The 13474-nt window shown below is 51.0% G+C and overlaps 1 protein-coding gene across 2 annotated transcripts in view; it reads right to left on the bottom strand.

The window, feature by feature from the left end:
* The window catches only part of LOC138815377 (sphingomyelin phosphodiesterase 3-like), a 92086-nt gene continuing 78612 nt past the window's right edge, over positions 1-13474 (bottom strand). For both annotated transcript variants that reach the window (XM_070004728.1, XM_070004729.1), the window contains exons 4-9: positions 7712-7787; positions 7455-7610; positions 5952-6041; positions 5688-5751; positions 3134-3296; positions 1-2907 (exon numbers count right to left, since the gene is read on the bottom strand). In XM_070004728.1, coding sequence (XP_069860829.1) covers positions 2806-2907; positions 3134-3296; positions 5688-5751; positions 5952-6041; positions 7455-7610; positions 7712-7787 — 651 coding nt within the window. In that variant the 3' untranslated portion in view covers positions 1-2805. The remainder of the gene's footprint in view (positions 2908-3133; positions 3297-5687; positions 5752-5951; positions 6042-7454; positions 7611-7711; positions 7788-13474) is intronic.

Here is a 13474-nt window from a genome sequence, read left to right as displayed (position 1 = left end):
GCTCAAATAAGTAGAGAATGTCAGCCTTGAGCCTCACAGTTTTATTTTCTCCTCATTCTCCATCCTTCCTTTCAGCACCATAAAGGAAAAATCCACCTCTCTTCAAAATTTTTTTTATCAGGTGTGAAGATTATTTTCAGGTGGGATGAGTCGTCTGGATATATATTTGATGGGTTTTTTACCAAAACCTTAGGTATCTTACCATATAAAACCCCTAATGTCCCATGAAGATACAATACAGAAGAAAATACAGAAATTAAAAAAGTGTTTTTTTTCTTTTTTTTTAAAACAGTATTTCTAAATCTCAGCAAGTTAATACAATATTAAAAAGCCTCAAGATTAATATCCATACTTAAAACTCAAGGTGGCTTTGGACAAATGAACAATTCCTTCCTAAGCTGACCCCACCTGCCTGAGGCTTCCCTTGTGGGCCCCGGGCAGGCCAAAGCCTGGGTTTGGGATCTGGGTGGCCCCTGTAACTGTCCCCTCCCAGGTTTAGATGCCATAGAATCTGAGATCCTGGCAATGTGTTTTTTTCCCTCCTCTTCCTTAAAAAATTGAAAAGCCTGGCTATATGCCCTGGGAATTCACAGGCAAACCATGGTAAAAATATGTGGTGGGCTGAAGGAGGTGGGGGCGCCGGGAAGCAGGACATCCCTCCTCTATTCCAGGACCTGACTGGCAGAGGCCACCTTGTGATGACAGGAAATGACCGAGGCACAGGGCAGTATGACTTGCCTAAGGCTGCCTTGGGAGCTTGGAGGGAAAGGATCATATTGCCTTGACTCTACATGGAGCTCTCCCCTTCAGGGCCCCTGGCCTTGGCCTTGGCCACTCTCCCTGTGTGTACAGCAGCATAGGTCTAGGGGTTGGGCCTGCCCACTTGAACCCTAGGTATGAACAGAACCCTGGCTGTTTTCACAAGTGGACCTTCTACCCCATGAAGCATTGTCAGGACCCTGGAAGGCCAGGCCCTTGTGGAAGAGGAGAACAAGAAAGAGCCCAGCAGGGCTGCCTTTGCTGTGAGCAGTCCCTTCCTGGCTCTGGACACTGGCATGAGCAGGTTTCAGACATCCAGACTAGGGATGTACATCCTAGTGCCAAGCTGCAGGCTCTGCAGGGTTTTTACCCCAGCAGAGGGCCTTGCAGCTGGTTGGTTGCAGACCCCCTCTTAATCCCTCTTTCTGCTAAGTGGGTGACAAGGCACAGCTTCAGTGCACCAGCACCAAAAGGTCCGGACAGCAGGGTCCTGGTGCTCCTTCCAGCATTGACAGGCATGGTGGATGCAAGGGCAGGTCACTTTGAGACTAGTAGAGTTGTCAAAAACAGTCTTTCAAGTTGGAGCCTGGCACCTTGAAACAGACCTTCCCCTTGTGGCTGGGGAGCATGCCCACCTCAGAAGGCAGGTGGGCAGAGGCAGTGCTGCCTGGTGCCTTCGCCCCAGGCTTGGGGCAGATGGAGGACCTTGGGCTGCTGGCCAGTCTGCCATGTTGAGCCTAGGGCTGACCCTGGCCACACAGTAGCAGAGTGGCTTCTATGGGCCTGGATGCCACATAGTACCACCCCTTGCTGTGGACAAGCAGTAGCTATCAGCTAGGAAATCCCCAGCCTGCACGTTGGTGAGGGACAGGTCACTATTCACCCCTTGGCTTTCTGTTCCTTCCTCCAAAGTCACCTCCTAGAACATGGCATTGGCTGGGGTAGCTGTTGAGGAGGGCAGGCCCTTAAGGCTAGAGCTGCAGCCCTACCTGGGGATAGACAGGCAGATCCTGAGCTCAGCCAACACTTGGATGGGGAAAGTCTCTAGGAAAAGATTGGTCCTGAACCAGAGGTGTCCGTAGGGGAATAAGGGGCTCGGTAGAAAGACAGGACATGTTGGCTTGGATATAAGAAGCTACAAATCTGTCATTTTCAAAGTAAGGATGCCCTTCCCCTTTATGCTGTGAGTTTTCTATAGAAAAATCATGCTCTAGGGCTTCCCATTATGACTCCACAGCAGGGGTCAGTCTCCCAAATTGCTGCTGGGGCAGCTGGAGCCAGCCAGACCCTGGTGTGGGGGCCAGGGAAGGGATCCTAACTTGGAAAAAGCAAAGTTCTACCTAATAACTTGCAGACCCTTTAAAGTGAAGGGTAATTTTTTTTTAAACCTTTTTCTGTTTTCTTTTTAAAATGTAATCGCCCTTGAATGCAAGACCCTGGGAAGAGCCCTGGGCTGGCTGGTAATGGCAGCCCTCACATCCCCAGTGTGCAGTCCTGGCTGGAGGTGGAGAGCTGGTAGCCGTGCCCAGGAAGTGCTTCTTTGGCTGGTTCTGATTGTGTTTGGAGTTTGGCCTTGGGTGAGGCCCGAGCAAGGGGTCTGGGTGGCTACAGTGTGGCAGGTGGCATGCGGGCAGCGTGCATGCGAGGGTGCAGGCATGCGAGACAACATTGGCAGCAGACAAAAGTAATGAACCCTGGACGAAGCTTGAGAAGAAATACAAAGAGTACATAAACCCGGTCCTCATAACTAACGCTCGGGTTACAAACTAGGTTGTGCTGTGTAGATCTGTAGAAAATTGTGTTTGGAAAGAATGGCACTGGTTAGGCAGCCAGGGGCTCCCAGGCCAGCCTGAGTCCCGGGAGATGGCCCTCAGAGAGGGCCCAGAGGCGCTGAGCTCCCTGGGGATTGAGTGAGGCTCCCTCCCTGCCCCTTCCCCTCCTCCTTCCAGCACTGCTGCTGGGTAGAGGGTATGCAGCCCAGGGATGGGCTGTACTTTGAAGGTTAGCAGAGGCCCCCCTGCTCCGGATGCCGGTGGCTTGGTTGATTTACACCTCTTCCTCTCCTGCAGACACCATCAGCCGCATAGCCACTGGGAGATGGTCCGTCAAGCCAGAGAGCTGGGTGATAAAACTGAATTCTTCCACCTCCTGTGGGGGAAGGGGGGGTTCTGATTAGACCTAAAGGATGTTCTCCCAAAGGAGGGTCTGGGGAGTAGATGGCGGCAATGCAGTATGAGGGTTCCAGATACAGAGGACCCAGAGTCTCAGTTCTGGAGAATAGTAGCTTTCATCTTAAAGGAGCAAGGACTGGAGGTTAGGGTCCAAAGAGAACCTCAGTGCTGTTGAGGGTGTCAGGGCCCATCCCCAGACTCACAGCTTTCCAATCAGGGCACAGGCCTTCCTCAGCATGCAGCATGTAGTCAATTCGCCGGCCATTGCCCTTCAGCAGGTCCTTCCTCCCTTTCTGTCCGGCCCCTGGGCTCTTGCTGGTGGGGAAGGCCAGGTATTCCCTGCGGCCTTCTTCGCTCTCCAGGACCCTGTCATTCAGGCATGAAGCAAAGTGAGCCCCATGCCAACCCTGGGCCCAACAGTCCTCAACGAGGAGCCATGGTCTTTTCACACAGTGAGAGGGGAGCGGGTCTGACCATCTTTCTTCCCCTTTACTCCACAAAGGGCCTGGGCTGAAGGGAAGCTAAGTCTTCCAGTACCTGGCTGAGCAAGGGATCCTCTAAGGTCTGTTTGGGTTCTTGTGTCTGCCTCAGGCGGTCAGCCCTCGCTTTTCCTTTCAGAATTTGGACACTGGTCATGGAACAATGCTGGCTGTGGCTGGGTTCAGGATGCCACTGTACCCTTTTTCCCAAAGGGGCTTTTGAGCCAGTAGAGGCATGTTTGAGAGAATTTGGTCTTTGTCATGAGCTTAAGGGACCAGTTGCTCCTGAAATCTCCTCTTACCCCCTATACCCTGCCTCATAATTGTGAAGCTTGGCAAGGGGCTGAAGGAGCCAGGAGAATACCCAGGCCCCATAGGAGAGCAGAACTTCTGTGGGTCTGTCTCTGGCAATAGTATGACCAGCATGTCACCAAAGCTTTAAGTCTCTACTTCCTCCTCTGAAATGGGTAGTTGCTGTGGATGGGTACCAGTGGCTCATCCCTGTAACCTACTACTGAGGAGGCTGAGATCTGAGGATCAAAGTTTGAAGCCAGCCCAGACAGGAAAGCCCAGAAAATTCTAACCCCCAATTAGTCACAAAAGAAATAAATCAGAAGTGGAGCTTGTGGCTCAGGTGGTGGTAAGAGTACCAGTAAAAAATCTAAGGGAACACCTAGGTCCTGAGTTCAAGCCTCAGAACCAGCACACATACACAAAAAATGTGGTTGCTGGGGCTGGGAAGGCGGCTCAGTGGTAGAGCGCTTGCCTTGCATGCTCAAGGCCCTGGGTTCGATTCCTCAGCACCACATAAGCAAAAAAAAAAAAAAAAAATGTGGTTGCTGTGGGCACCAAGAGGCTTCAGGGAATTGACTGTTACTCCAGTTCTTAGACGAAACCTGGGTGCTTAAATGCCCTTCTTGGTGGATAGGGAAGGCAGACTCAGGCAGGGCCTGTTAGCCTCTTCATTTTGGTTCTGTTTTCCTTTCTGGTATCACTGCCCTGAGACAGCAGAGTGCCTGTCTCCATTCTGCCTGCCTTTCCCCTGAAACCCAAGCACCCCAGGAAGGTGATTTAGGATTTCTCTCTTCCCCTGCATTGTGAGGCCAAGCTTAGGTGATGGGCTGGTGGTATTGGGAGGCACTGCTCAGGCCTCCAGATGCCTGAACAAAATTCTCAAGACTGGAAAGACCAAGCTGGTAAACATGAGTTCCTACAAGTTGTTGGTTTTTTGTTTTTAAATCAGTCTTAAGATAAATATTTTAACGGCATTCAGAGCATTGTTATGGCTGAGAGATATAATCCATTACTGTCTTTTGCCTTTGATAATTCTAGCATCAATGATCTGAATTACTGAGAGTCATTTTTAATCATCTCATGAAAAGATAATTTTCTCAGCACAGAATGATGTTTCACATTTATTCTGTAGTCTAATTAATTGGCTTAAATTAGCTGCAAGGATCCGTGGTCATGGGTCTGTGCAGTCTCAGGCTGTGGATTATATATCAAGTCTGCTGCTGGCCTCAACTGTGTCCTTGAGCCTCATTGTATCCACAGCCTCCATTGTGTCCCCTTGAGCCTCATTGGATCAAGAATGAAGTTTGGAGCCGGGCGCCGGTGGATCACACCTTTAATCCTAGCTACTCAGGAGGCTGAGATCTGAGGATCGTGGTTCAAAGCCAGCATGGGCAAGAAAGTCTGTGAAACTCTTATCTCCAATAAACCACCAGAAAACCAGAAGTGGCTCTGTGGCTCAAGCAGTAGAGTGCTCGCCTTGAGCTGAAGAGCGCAGGGACAGCGCCCAGGCCCAGAGTTCAAGCCCCACGACAGACAAAAAAAAGAATGAAATTTAGCTAGGGCAGACATCTTACCCAGAGTAAGATGTCTACAGAGTAAGATGTACTACAGAGTGTGGCCTTTGCTTGGCCCTAAGAGGATCTGGTTCCTAGAACCTGCAAGTTAGACCACAACTGGAGTAGGGAGAGCCTTTGAACATAGTCCTGACTGGCTGCTGGTTTAGGAAATGGCTCTTCCAGACCCCATAAGGCTCTTGAGATTTTTCAGCAAGACCAGCTCTAATGTGTCAAGGCCAGAACAGCCTCCATCCATCTGCCACTAGGCTTCCTGCTGGAGACCACAGAGTTGTCAAAGGCAGATGAGAGGCAGGCTCCCACCAAACAGAAGCCCTTACTAGCATGAATGAGCTAGTTCTGCCCAGCCCCCATCCCTTGCCACCAGAGTCTTTGGGTCTCCTCTAGACCCAAAAATCATCAGCACTCACTTTTGTAGATTGTCGGGGGTGCACACATCCTCATCATACAGGCCATTTGTGTCCAGCAGGGTACCTGGGGCAAGAGAGAGAGTGATGAGTTCCAGGCAGGGGCCAGCCAACCTTGAGAAGGTAGCCTTTCTTGGGTGAGGCATGCCAGGAGCCCCAGGAAACTGACTAGAGCCCACCCTTGATAGTAGGGCCTTGGGCCCCAGTCCTGGTGATCTGTAACTTCAGAAGCATGAGGAGCACTCAACTCCTCCCATCGCTGCTCACCAATGGCCCATGGCTTCTCCTCCCCAGGCCCCAGGCGGCAGGGGTCCTTGTAGCGTGTAAACAGGGAATGCTGCTGCTCCAGCTTGTCATCTGTACAGGAGGAAGAGGAAGGAAATGCTTCTGGATATCTTCATTCCCAGAGGCTTGCTTCCTAGCAGCTACTCCTAGGAGATGGCACTGGGTCCCTGTCTCCTAGGTAGCCACCTCTCAGAGGTCTCATGCATCACTTTATGTCCCCCAACATAACAATCCAAGGACAGTGGTCCCTATGCCTCTTGGGCTTCAGGGACAGCCACCTCAAGGCCTTCCAGGTCAATTGTGGAAGACTGGCTGATACTTCGTGGGCCAGACTTCTGTCCTCTTCACAGATTTGGGTGCCTTGCCTTGAGGGAAGAGTGGACCCCACAAGGCTCAGCAAGGTGGGAGACCTGCACAGGGTTCTTGATTGTCATGTCAACACTGAGCCAGAAGGCATTTCTCTGAGTCCTCGGAGGGAAGGGCACTGAGCTTGGCCTGTCTGGTGGATCCTCCTCCCAACAGCTGCTTCTTGTGTATGCTGACTTAGGACCCCAGGAGCTCCCATCATGAGGCGTCAGCATCAGGAGTGGGACTATGATGGGATCTTAGGGTCCTGGCTGAGGCAGAAGCTGGTGTATTAAGGTGACAGCCTCACGTTCCACATGGCTTCAGTGGAAGGTAATTTCCTATATTGCAGGACCTTTGTTGACTGTTTTCCTTGCTTACCCTGTTATCAGGATGTGCTTCTCTGACAAAGAACAGGTTAAAATAGCTGTCACTGGATGCTACTACTTGAGAGCACCTTGCTGAGACAGACCCACATCCCACCCCATCCTCAGCCTCCTTTGGGAACTATAGCTGGAATCAATAGAGCTTCAAGGCCAAGGAATATTCAGAACCACCAAAACAACAGAAGATACCTTATAAGATCAGTTACTTAAACCAATCATTTACAGTCTCACTGAATGAACTTTTAACTTTTAGCTTGATGGTTTAGGCAGGTTTCCCAGATTCGTAGGGTTCAAATTCTAGTTCAGCTGCTTACTGGCTGTGTGACCTTGGGCTCACTGTGTCCCCGCTTCTCTCCACAGTGTGGAGAAATAGTGCCTACTTCTTCAGGTTGTTGGGAGACTTAAACAGCAGTTGGCCTCATGCCTGGTAAAAGTAAGGGCTGAATAAACGCGTCATGAGAATTGCTAGCTGACTGTCCCTCCATCTCAGCTTCAGAGGTCACAGGTCTGCCTGGTGCAAGTTTGTTTTAGGGGATCACTCTCTCCAGCAGATGCTGCTGAGCTTTTGAGGTAGAGCGTGGGCTCTTCTGTGGCTTCTGGGGGGCAGAGACATCACAGTCTTGCTAAATTTCCCACCCACACTCTCATAAAGAGCAGGAAGTTCTGTGAGTTGCTAACGGCAGGCTTTCTGACTGTGCCCGGAACCCTCCTTCCTGCCCAGAGCAACACACCCAAGGGGAGGAGCACGCCTCACCAGAGGAGCAGTTGTCGAAGTTCAGATCCCCGCAGATGACATCAAACGCCACCAGCTCCTCTGGGTTGGCTGTGCTGGACGAGGAGGTAGATTTTCGGAAATCAGCCAGCCAGTCCTGAAGCAGGTCCAGCTGCTCACACCGGATGGCACTGTCTTCTGCAGAGTGGATGGAAAACGGACAGTGAAGCTCACCCAGTTCCCTGGCCAGGTTCCTGACACTGATCCCACTCCCAAAGCACCTTGGGCTGGTGACGTACCTGGCGGGGCATGCAGATGTGTGCAGGCGATGTAGCCGACAATTCTTTGGTCCTGAGGTGTGCTTCCCACCTGCACCTGGGGTCAGGGAGACAAGTGTTGGTCATCGTTGCTCTGAGTGCCAAAGGATCCTGCTGATGTCCACTGGCCCTTTGGGTCCAAACTTAACACTGCTCTGTGCTACATGCCTAGCTAGACTCCGGGACCTAGGTAAGGACAGGACACATCCTGCTTCTGGGAATTTTCAGTCCAGTTCAGGAGGCCAGTACATAAAGAAGCAACATCAAGCCAGGTGCCATGCCGGTGGCTCATACCTGTAATCCTACCTACTCAGGAGGCTGAGATCTGAGGATCATGGTTCAAAGCCATCCCAGGCAGGAAAGTCCGTGAGACTATTTATCTCTAATAAACCACCAGAAAACTGGAAGTGGCTATGTGGCTCAATTGGTAGAGCGCTTGCCTTAGCTGAAGAGCTGAGGGGCAGAGTTCAAGACCCAGGACCAATTAAAAAAAAAAAAAAGTAACATCAGCTTTTGGTATAGTATAGGGCTTTAAGGGGAAAATACAGAAACCACAGTTGAGTTTTTCCCTAGTTCCTGCCATCTACTGGTAACTATACTGTTTACCTATGGAACTTCTTCACCTGTGGCTTTTCTTCCCTAGCTACAACCTAGTCTGATCTGACCCTGTTGCTCCTTCCCTCTGAAATCAAGGTTGGACGGACCTACCTATGTAGACCCAGCCTCAAAGCCTAGGCCTCCATCCTGAGCCTGGGCTCAGAGGCCTGAGACCCTATCATCTTCTGCTGTCCCCATTATCTGCTCCTTCTAGCTGCATGGTAAGTTGTTCCATCTATTTTGTAAGCTGTGATCCCCTGGCCTCATCCTGAGACCAGTCCTCCTTCCTCCATAGCTCCACTCTCCCTGGACCTCTGTCCTTACCTCCGTGGCTCACCTCCTTCATGAAGGATGGAGCCACCAGGTTCTATCTACCCCACTCACTCTGCAGATGACTCTGCTGCCCCAATGCTGGCTTAATAAAAATGGACATCTCAACTTCAGAAAGACAACTCCAAGCTGCCCCATTGAATGTGGTAACCATGCCACACGTGGCCCTTGTCAGTGCCATGGTGGGAAAGTGAGGATGGTCACAGAGCGAGAAGGCCTTCTTCCCCACCTGATGAATCTCCTGGCGCTCTTGACAAGGATCTTTACCTGCATGTCCCTCAGGGATCATTTTGGACCTGTCCCCAGGGATACTTCTCAGCTCCTAGACTGCCCTTGTGAACTGTCCTCCCCGGACTGCACAGTTCCATTCAGATGGATTTTCTGGGATGATGAGACTGGATGTTGGGGGTGAGAAGGTGGGGTAAGGGTGGACTGGAAAGGACAAGCTTCCTGCTCCAGCCATTGGCTGAGGGTGTAGTGACCATGCCTCGGTTAGTGGCATACCTTGCCTCTTGCTGCCTGTCTGGTGGGTCTTCTTTCCCATCTGACTTTCTCAGCAAAAACTCCTGGCTTTTAACAGCTCTTCACCTCTCTCCCGGACTGCATGTCCCTAGGTCCTGCAGGACAAGCTCTCTCTCTCTCTCTCTCTCTCTCTCTCTCTCTCTCTCTCTCTCTCTCTGTGTATGTGTGTGTGTGTGTGTGTGTGTGTGTGTGTGTTCTACCATTGACTGCATGGACAAGCTGTGTGTGTGTGTGTGTGTGTGTGTGTGTGTGTGTGTGTGTGTGTGTGTGTGTGTGTGTGTGTGTGTGTGTGTGTGTTCGTTCTACCATTTGAGCCATGGCTCCACTTCTGGCTTATTTTTAGTAGTTTATTTAAGATAAAGAATCTCAGGTTTGCCTGTCAGGGCTGCTATGAACCATGGACCTCCCAGATCTCAGCCTCCTGAGTAGCTAGGATTATGGTCTGAGTCTCTGGTATTTATAGTAGGGCTATTTCTTGTTGTTGGTTGTAGGGCTTGAACTCTGGGCCTGGGCGCTGTCCCTCAGCATTTCAGCTCAAGGCGAGCCCTCTACCACTTGAGCTACAGCACCACTTCTGGTTTTCTAGTGGTTTATTGGAGATAAGAATCTCACGGGAGCCAGGCGCTGGTGGCTTATGCCTGTAATCCTAGCTACTCAGGAGTCTGAGATCTGAGGATCACGATTCAAAGCCAGCCTGGGAAGGAAAGTCCATGAAACTCTTATCTCCAATTAACTAGAAAATGAAGTGGCACTGTGGTTTAAGCAATAGAGTGCTCACCTTGAGCTGAAGAGTGCAGGGACAGTGCCCAAGCCCAGAGTTCAAGCTCCAGGACCGACAAAAAAAAAAAGAGGCCTCACAGACTTTCTTGCCTGGGCTGGGCTGCCTTTGAACCATGATCCTCAGATCTCAGCCTCCGGAGTAGCTAGGAATACAGGAGTGAGCCACTGGGACTCGGCTTATAGAACTATTTTTAAACCCACATGCTGACTATCTACTTTCTGCCTATATTCCAGACCCAAACTGCCCCCCAACAGCACCTCTACCCTGTAGCTCTGCCAGCCTGGTGCCATTGACAGATCCCACTGCAGAAACAAAAGCACTGCTCAAAAGGGTCACACGATGGCACTGTGGTCCCTGCATTCCTCAGGCAACGAGTGAGCACTCCGGCATAGCACTTCACACGGAGGGCAAGAAGGACACTAAAAACCTGCCATTTTAACAGTGGGAGACATCGATGCTCAGGGAAGTTAAGTCATTGGCCACAAGGCTCAGATGGGAAAGGCAGATCAGATCTGAGCCAATAGTGTTTTGGTGAGCTTTCTTACAGCCCACCATTTGTTGGTTTTAATGTGTCAGCCTTTTCCTCTCTTAACACTTAGTGTTTGTTACATGCACTGTACTGAGTCCCAGACGGGGATAAGAGATACGTGCTTGGAAGTGGCACTGTGGCTTAAGTGGTAGAGTACTCACCTTGAGCTGAAGAGCTCAAGGACAGTGCCAAGCCTTACGACCACCACCACCACCAACAACAACAAAAAGTGCAAGGGACTGTGGCTTAGTTGTAGAGTGCTTACCTAGCATGCATGAAGCCCTGGGTTCTATTTCTCAGTACCACATAAACAGGAAAAAAAAAAAAGGCACTGTTGCTCAAGTGGTAGAGTGCTAGCCTTGAGAGAGAGAAAAAAAAGCTCAGGGGGCTGGGAAGTTGGCTCAGTGGTAGAGCGCTTGCCTTGCATGCCTGAGGCCCTGGGTTTGATTCCTCAGCACCACATAAGCAAAAGGAAAAAAGCCGGAAGTGGTGCTGTGGCTCAAGTGGTGGAGTGCTAGCCTTGAGCTGAAGAGCTGAGGGACAGCGCCCAGGTCCAGAGTTCAGGCCCCACGACCAGACCCCCCCCCCAAAAAAAAAAAGCTCAGGGACAGTGCCCAAGCCCTGAGTTCAAGCCCCAGGACTGGCCAAAAAAAAAAAAGACAGATGTGCAGCTGGGTGCACCTCAGCTACTCAGGGAAGCTAAGATCTGAGGATAGTGGTTTGAAGCCAGCCCAGGAAGAAAAGTCCCTGTGAGACTCTTATCTGCAGTTAACCACCAGAAAACTGCAAGTGGGGGACTGGGAAGGTGGCTCAGTGGTAGAGTGCTTGCCTTGCATGCATGAGGCCCTGGGTTCGATTCCTCAGCACCACATAAGCAAAAAAAGAAAAAAAAGCCAGAAGTGGCACTGTGGCTCAAGTGGTAGAGCGCTAGCCTTGAGCTGAAGAGCTGAGGACAGGGCCCAGGCCCAGAGTTCGGGCCTCACGACCGGACCCCCCCCAAAAAAAAAGAAAGAAAGAAAACTGCAAGTGGAGTTGTGGCTCACGTGGTAGAGTGGTAGGTAACCTTGAGCACAAAAAGGCTTAGGGACAGCGCCCAGGCCCTGAGTTCAAACCCCACAACTGATGGGGAAAAAAAAAAGTTGTCCTACTCATCCCTGCTGCAGAGGAGAGCTGGTCTGGGAAAGCCAGATCACAGCAGCACGGCACAGCTGCAATCATGCACCCCGCCTCTCCCTCAAATAGTGTGTGAGCCTGCCAGGACCCACTTTATTATTTGCTGGGCTTATTGATCCCTGGTCCGTGTGGGGAGCCACAGTCTTATGTGTTTCTCTTGCAAAAACAAACAATTACACTGAGAGGTGGTACCTTTTAGTCCTGGTGGGCTGACCGTCAATACAAAAGGTGCTTGGAATTAAGCTCCGTTTTACTGCCCCTTCCTTTGTAGAGACTTGGATTTCCCCAAAGAATCTATAGTATCACGGAGTAAACCAGGAAGGCAAAGAAGGCCCCCATGGCAGATGTGTTGGGGGAAAGGACCTTGATAGGACCTTTCCTGTGTCCCCAGTTCTTCTCCAGGTAGACCAGACCCTTTGAAGCTGCATTGATTTCAGTCCTCCACAGCAGGAAGACAGCCATGCTCTGGGCCAACAGAGGTGCGGTGGGTGCTGCGGGGCCAGGCTTTATAGTGCAGTGTCTGATGTGACAATCAGCCTGGCAGAGTAGTAAGGCCTCCATGCTGGGAGAACTGGGTTATGCTCCGCACAACCAAGACCAGAAGAGTGTGGTGGTCCCTTGACAGTGCTATGGCTGGGGCAGAGCATAAGTTGTGGGGAGGGGTTGAGACGGAAGTTGGGCTTCTCCTGAAGCAGTGGAGGAGGAAAGGAGTAGAGTTGCCATTGGAAGGCATCAGGAAACCAAACGTTGGACTGACAGAGGAATGGAGCCTAGGCCAAAGTGGTGGAGCTGGAGGCAAGGCAGAGCCAGGGCATTGGAAAATGAACAGACGAACCTGGAACGGACAGGAGGCACAAGCAGCAGCCTCTGTGGCTCTGTCTGGCATGGGGGTGGTGGAGCCTGGGAGAGGCTAGTCAAGGAGTTTGGTTTGAGAAGAGCTGGATGTGTCCAGGAGGTGATCAGATGGAAGGCTAGGGCTCTGGAAATATGGGCTAGAACAAAGGTCATTAGCAAGGGCAGAAGTAAAGCCTATTGGGTCACACTCCCAAGGTGCAGGGTTTGGTGTGAGGGTCCCAGTCTCCAGCAGCGGTGTCATGTGTGGCAGGCTGGGGCTGCCAGGCTTGCCACGGTGTTAAGTTCTAAAACCTAGTTTTTCCCCTTACAATGTCTCGGGTAGAATTTATAGCCTTACACGTGTTAGGTAAGTGCTCTACCACATCTCTAACCTCACTACTCTCCCCTCCACCCTCCAAAAAATAAAAGTCTTGGCATGATCCAAATTAAACAAATTTGCAGACAAGTTTGAGATCCAGAAGGTAGAAGAGCGTAACAGAGCATTCAGGACAGGGCCACAGTGTCCCCAAGGACACTGTTGATCCTGGAGCTGTGGTCAGGGTCCCAGCTAAAGGAGGGATTGGCCTGCATAGCACAAGATTGATGGGTAGTGGGGTCTCCTATCTTGGTGCCTTCCATAATAGGGCAAGGGTGACAGGGTACCCCTCCCACTTTGAGCCTGACAACATATTCCTTTCTTCTGCAGAAAGTCACTCTGACTGCTGAGACAAAAATATACCCACAGAACAGAACACCAACGAACCATATGCCAGAATAGGAAGGCTGGATCTATCTGATGGAAGAGTTGGTTCCATTTCAGCTGTGAATGGAAAGCCAGAGAGACCCCGATTCTAGCCTGTCAGAGCCTTCCTGAGGAGTTTGCCAAGGTCCACAGAGGTCCACCCTGGCTGTAACTTGCTCTATGGAGACAGTCTACCTTCACTTATTCCTGGCTCCCACACCAACATTTTCCTGGACA

This window comes from Dipodomys merriami, unplaced genomic scaffold, assembly GCF_024711535.1.
Source record: "Dipodomys merriami isolate MVZ:Mamm:240054 unplaced genomic scaffold, mDipMer1.0.p SCAF_64, whole genome shotgun sequence".
Classification (NCBI taxonomy): Eukaryota; Metazoa; Chordata; class Mammalia; order Rodentia; family Heteromyidae; genus Dipodomys; species Dipodomys merriami.
Note: the sequence above shows the minus strand (reverse complement) of the source record. Positions and strands in the feature narration are given on the sequence as shown.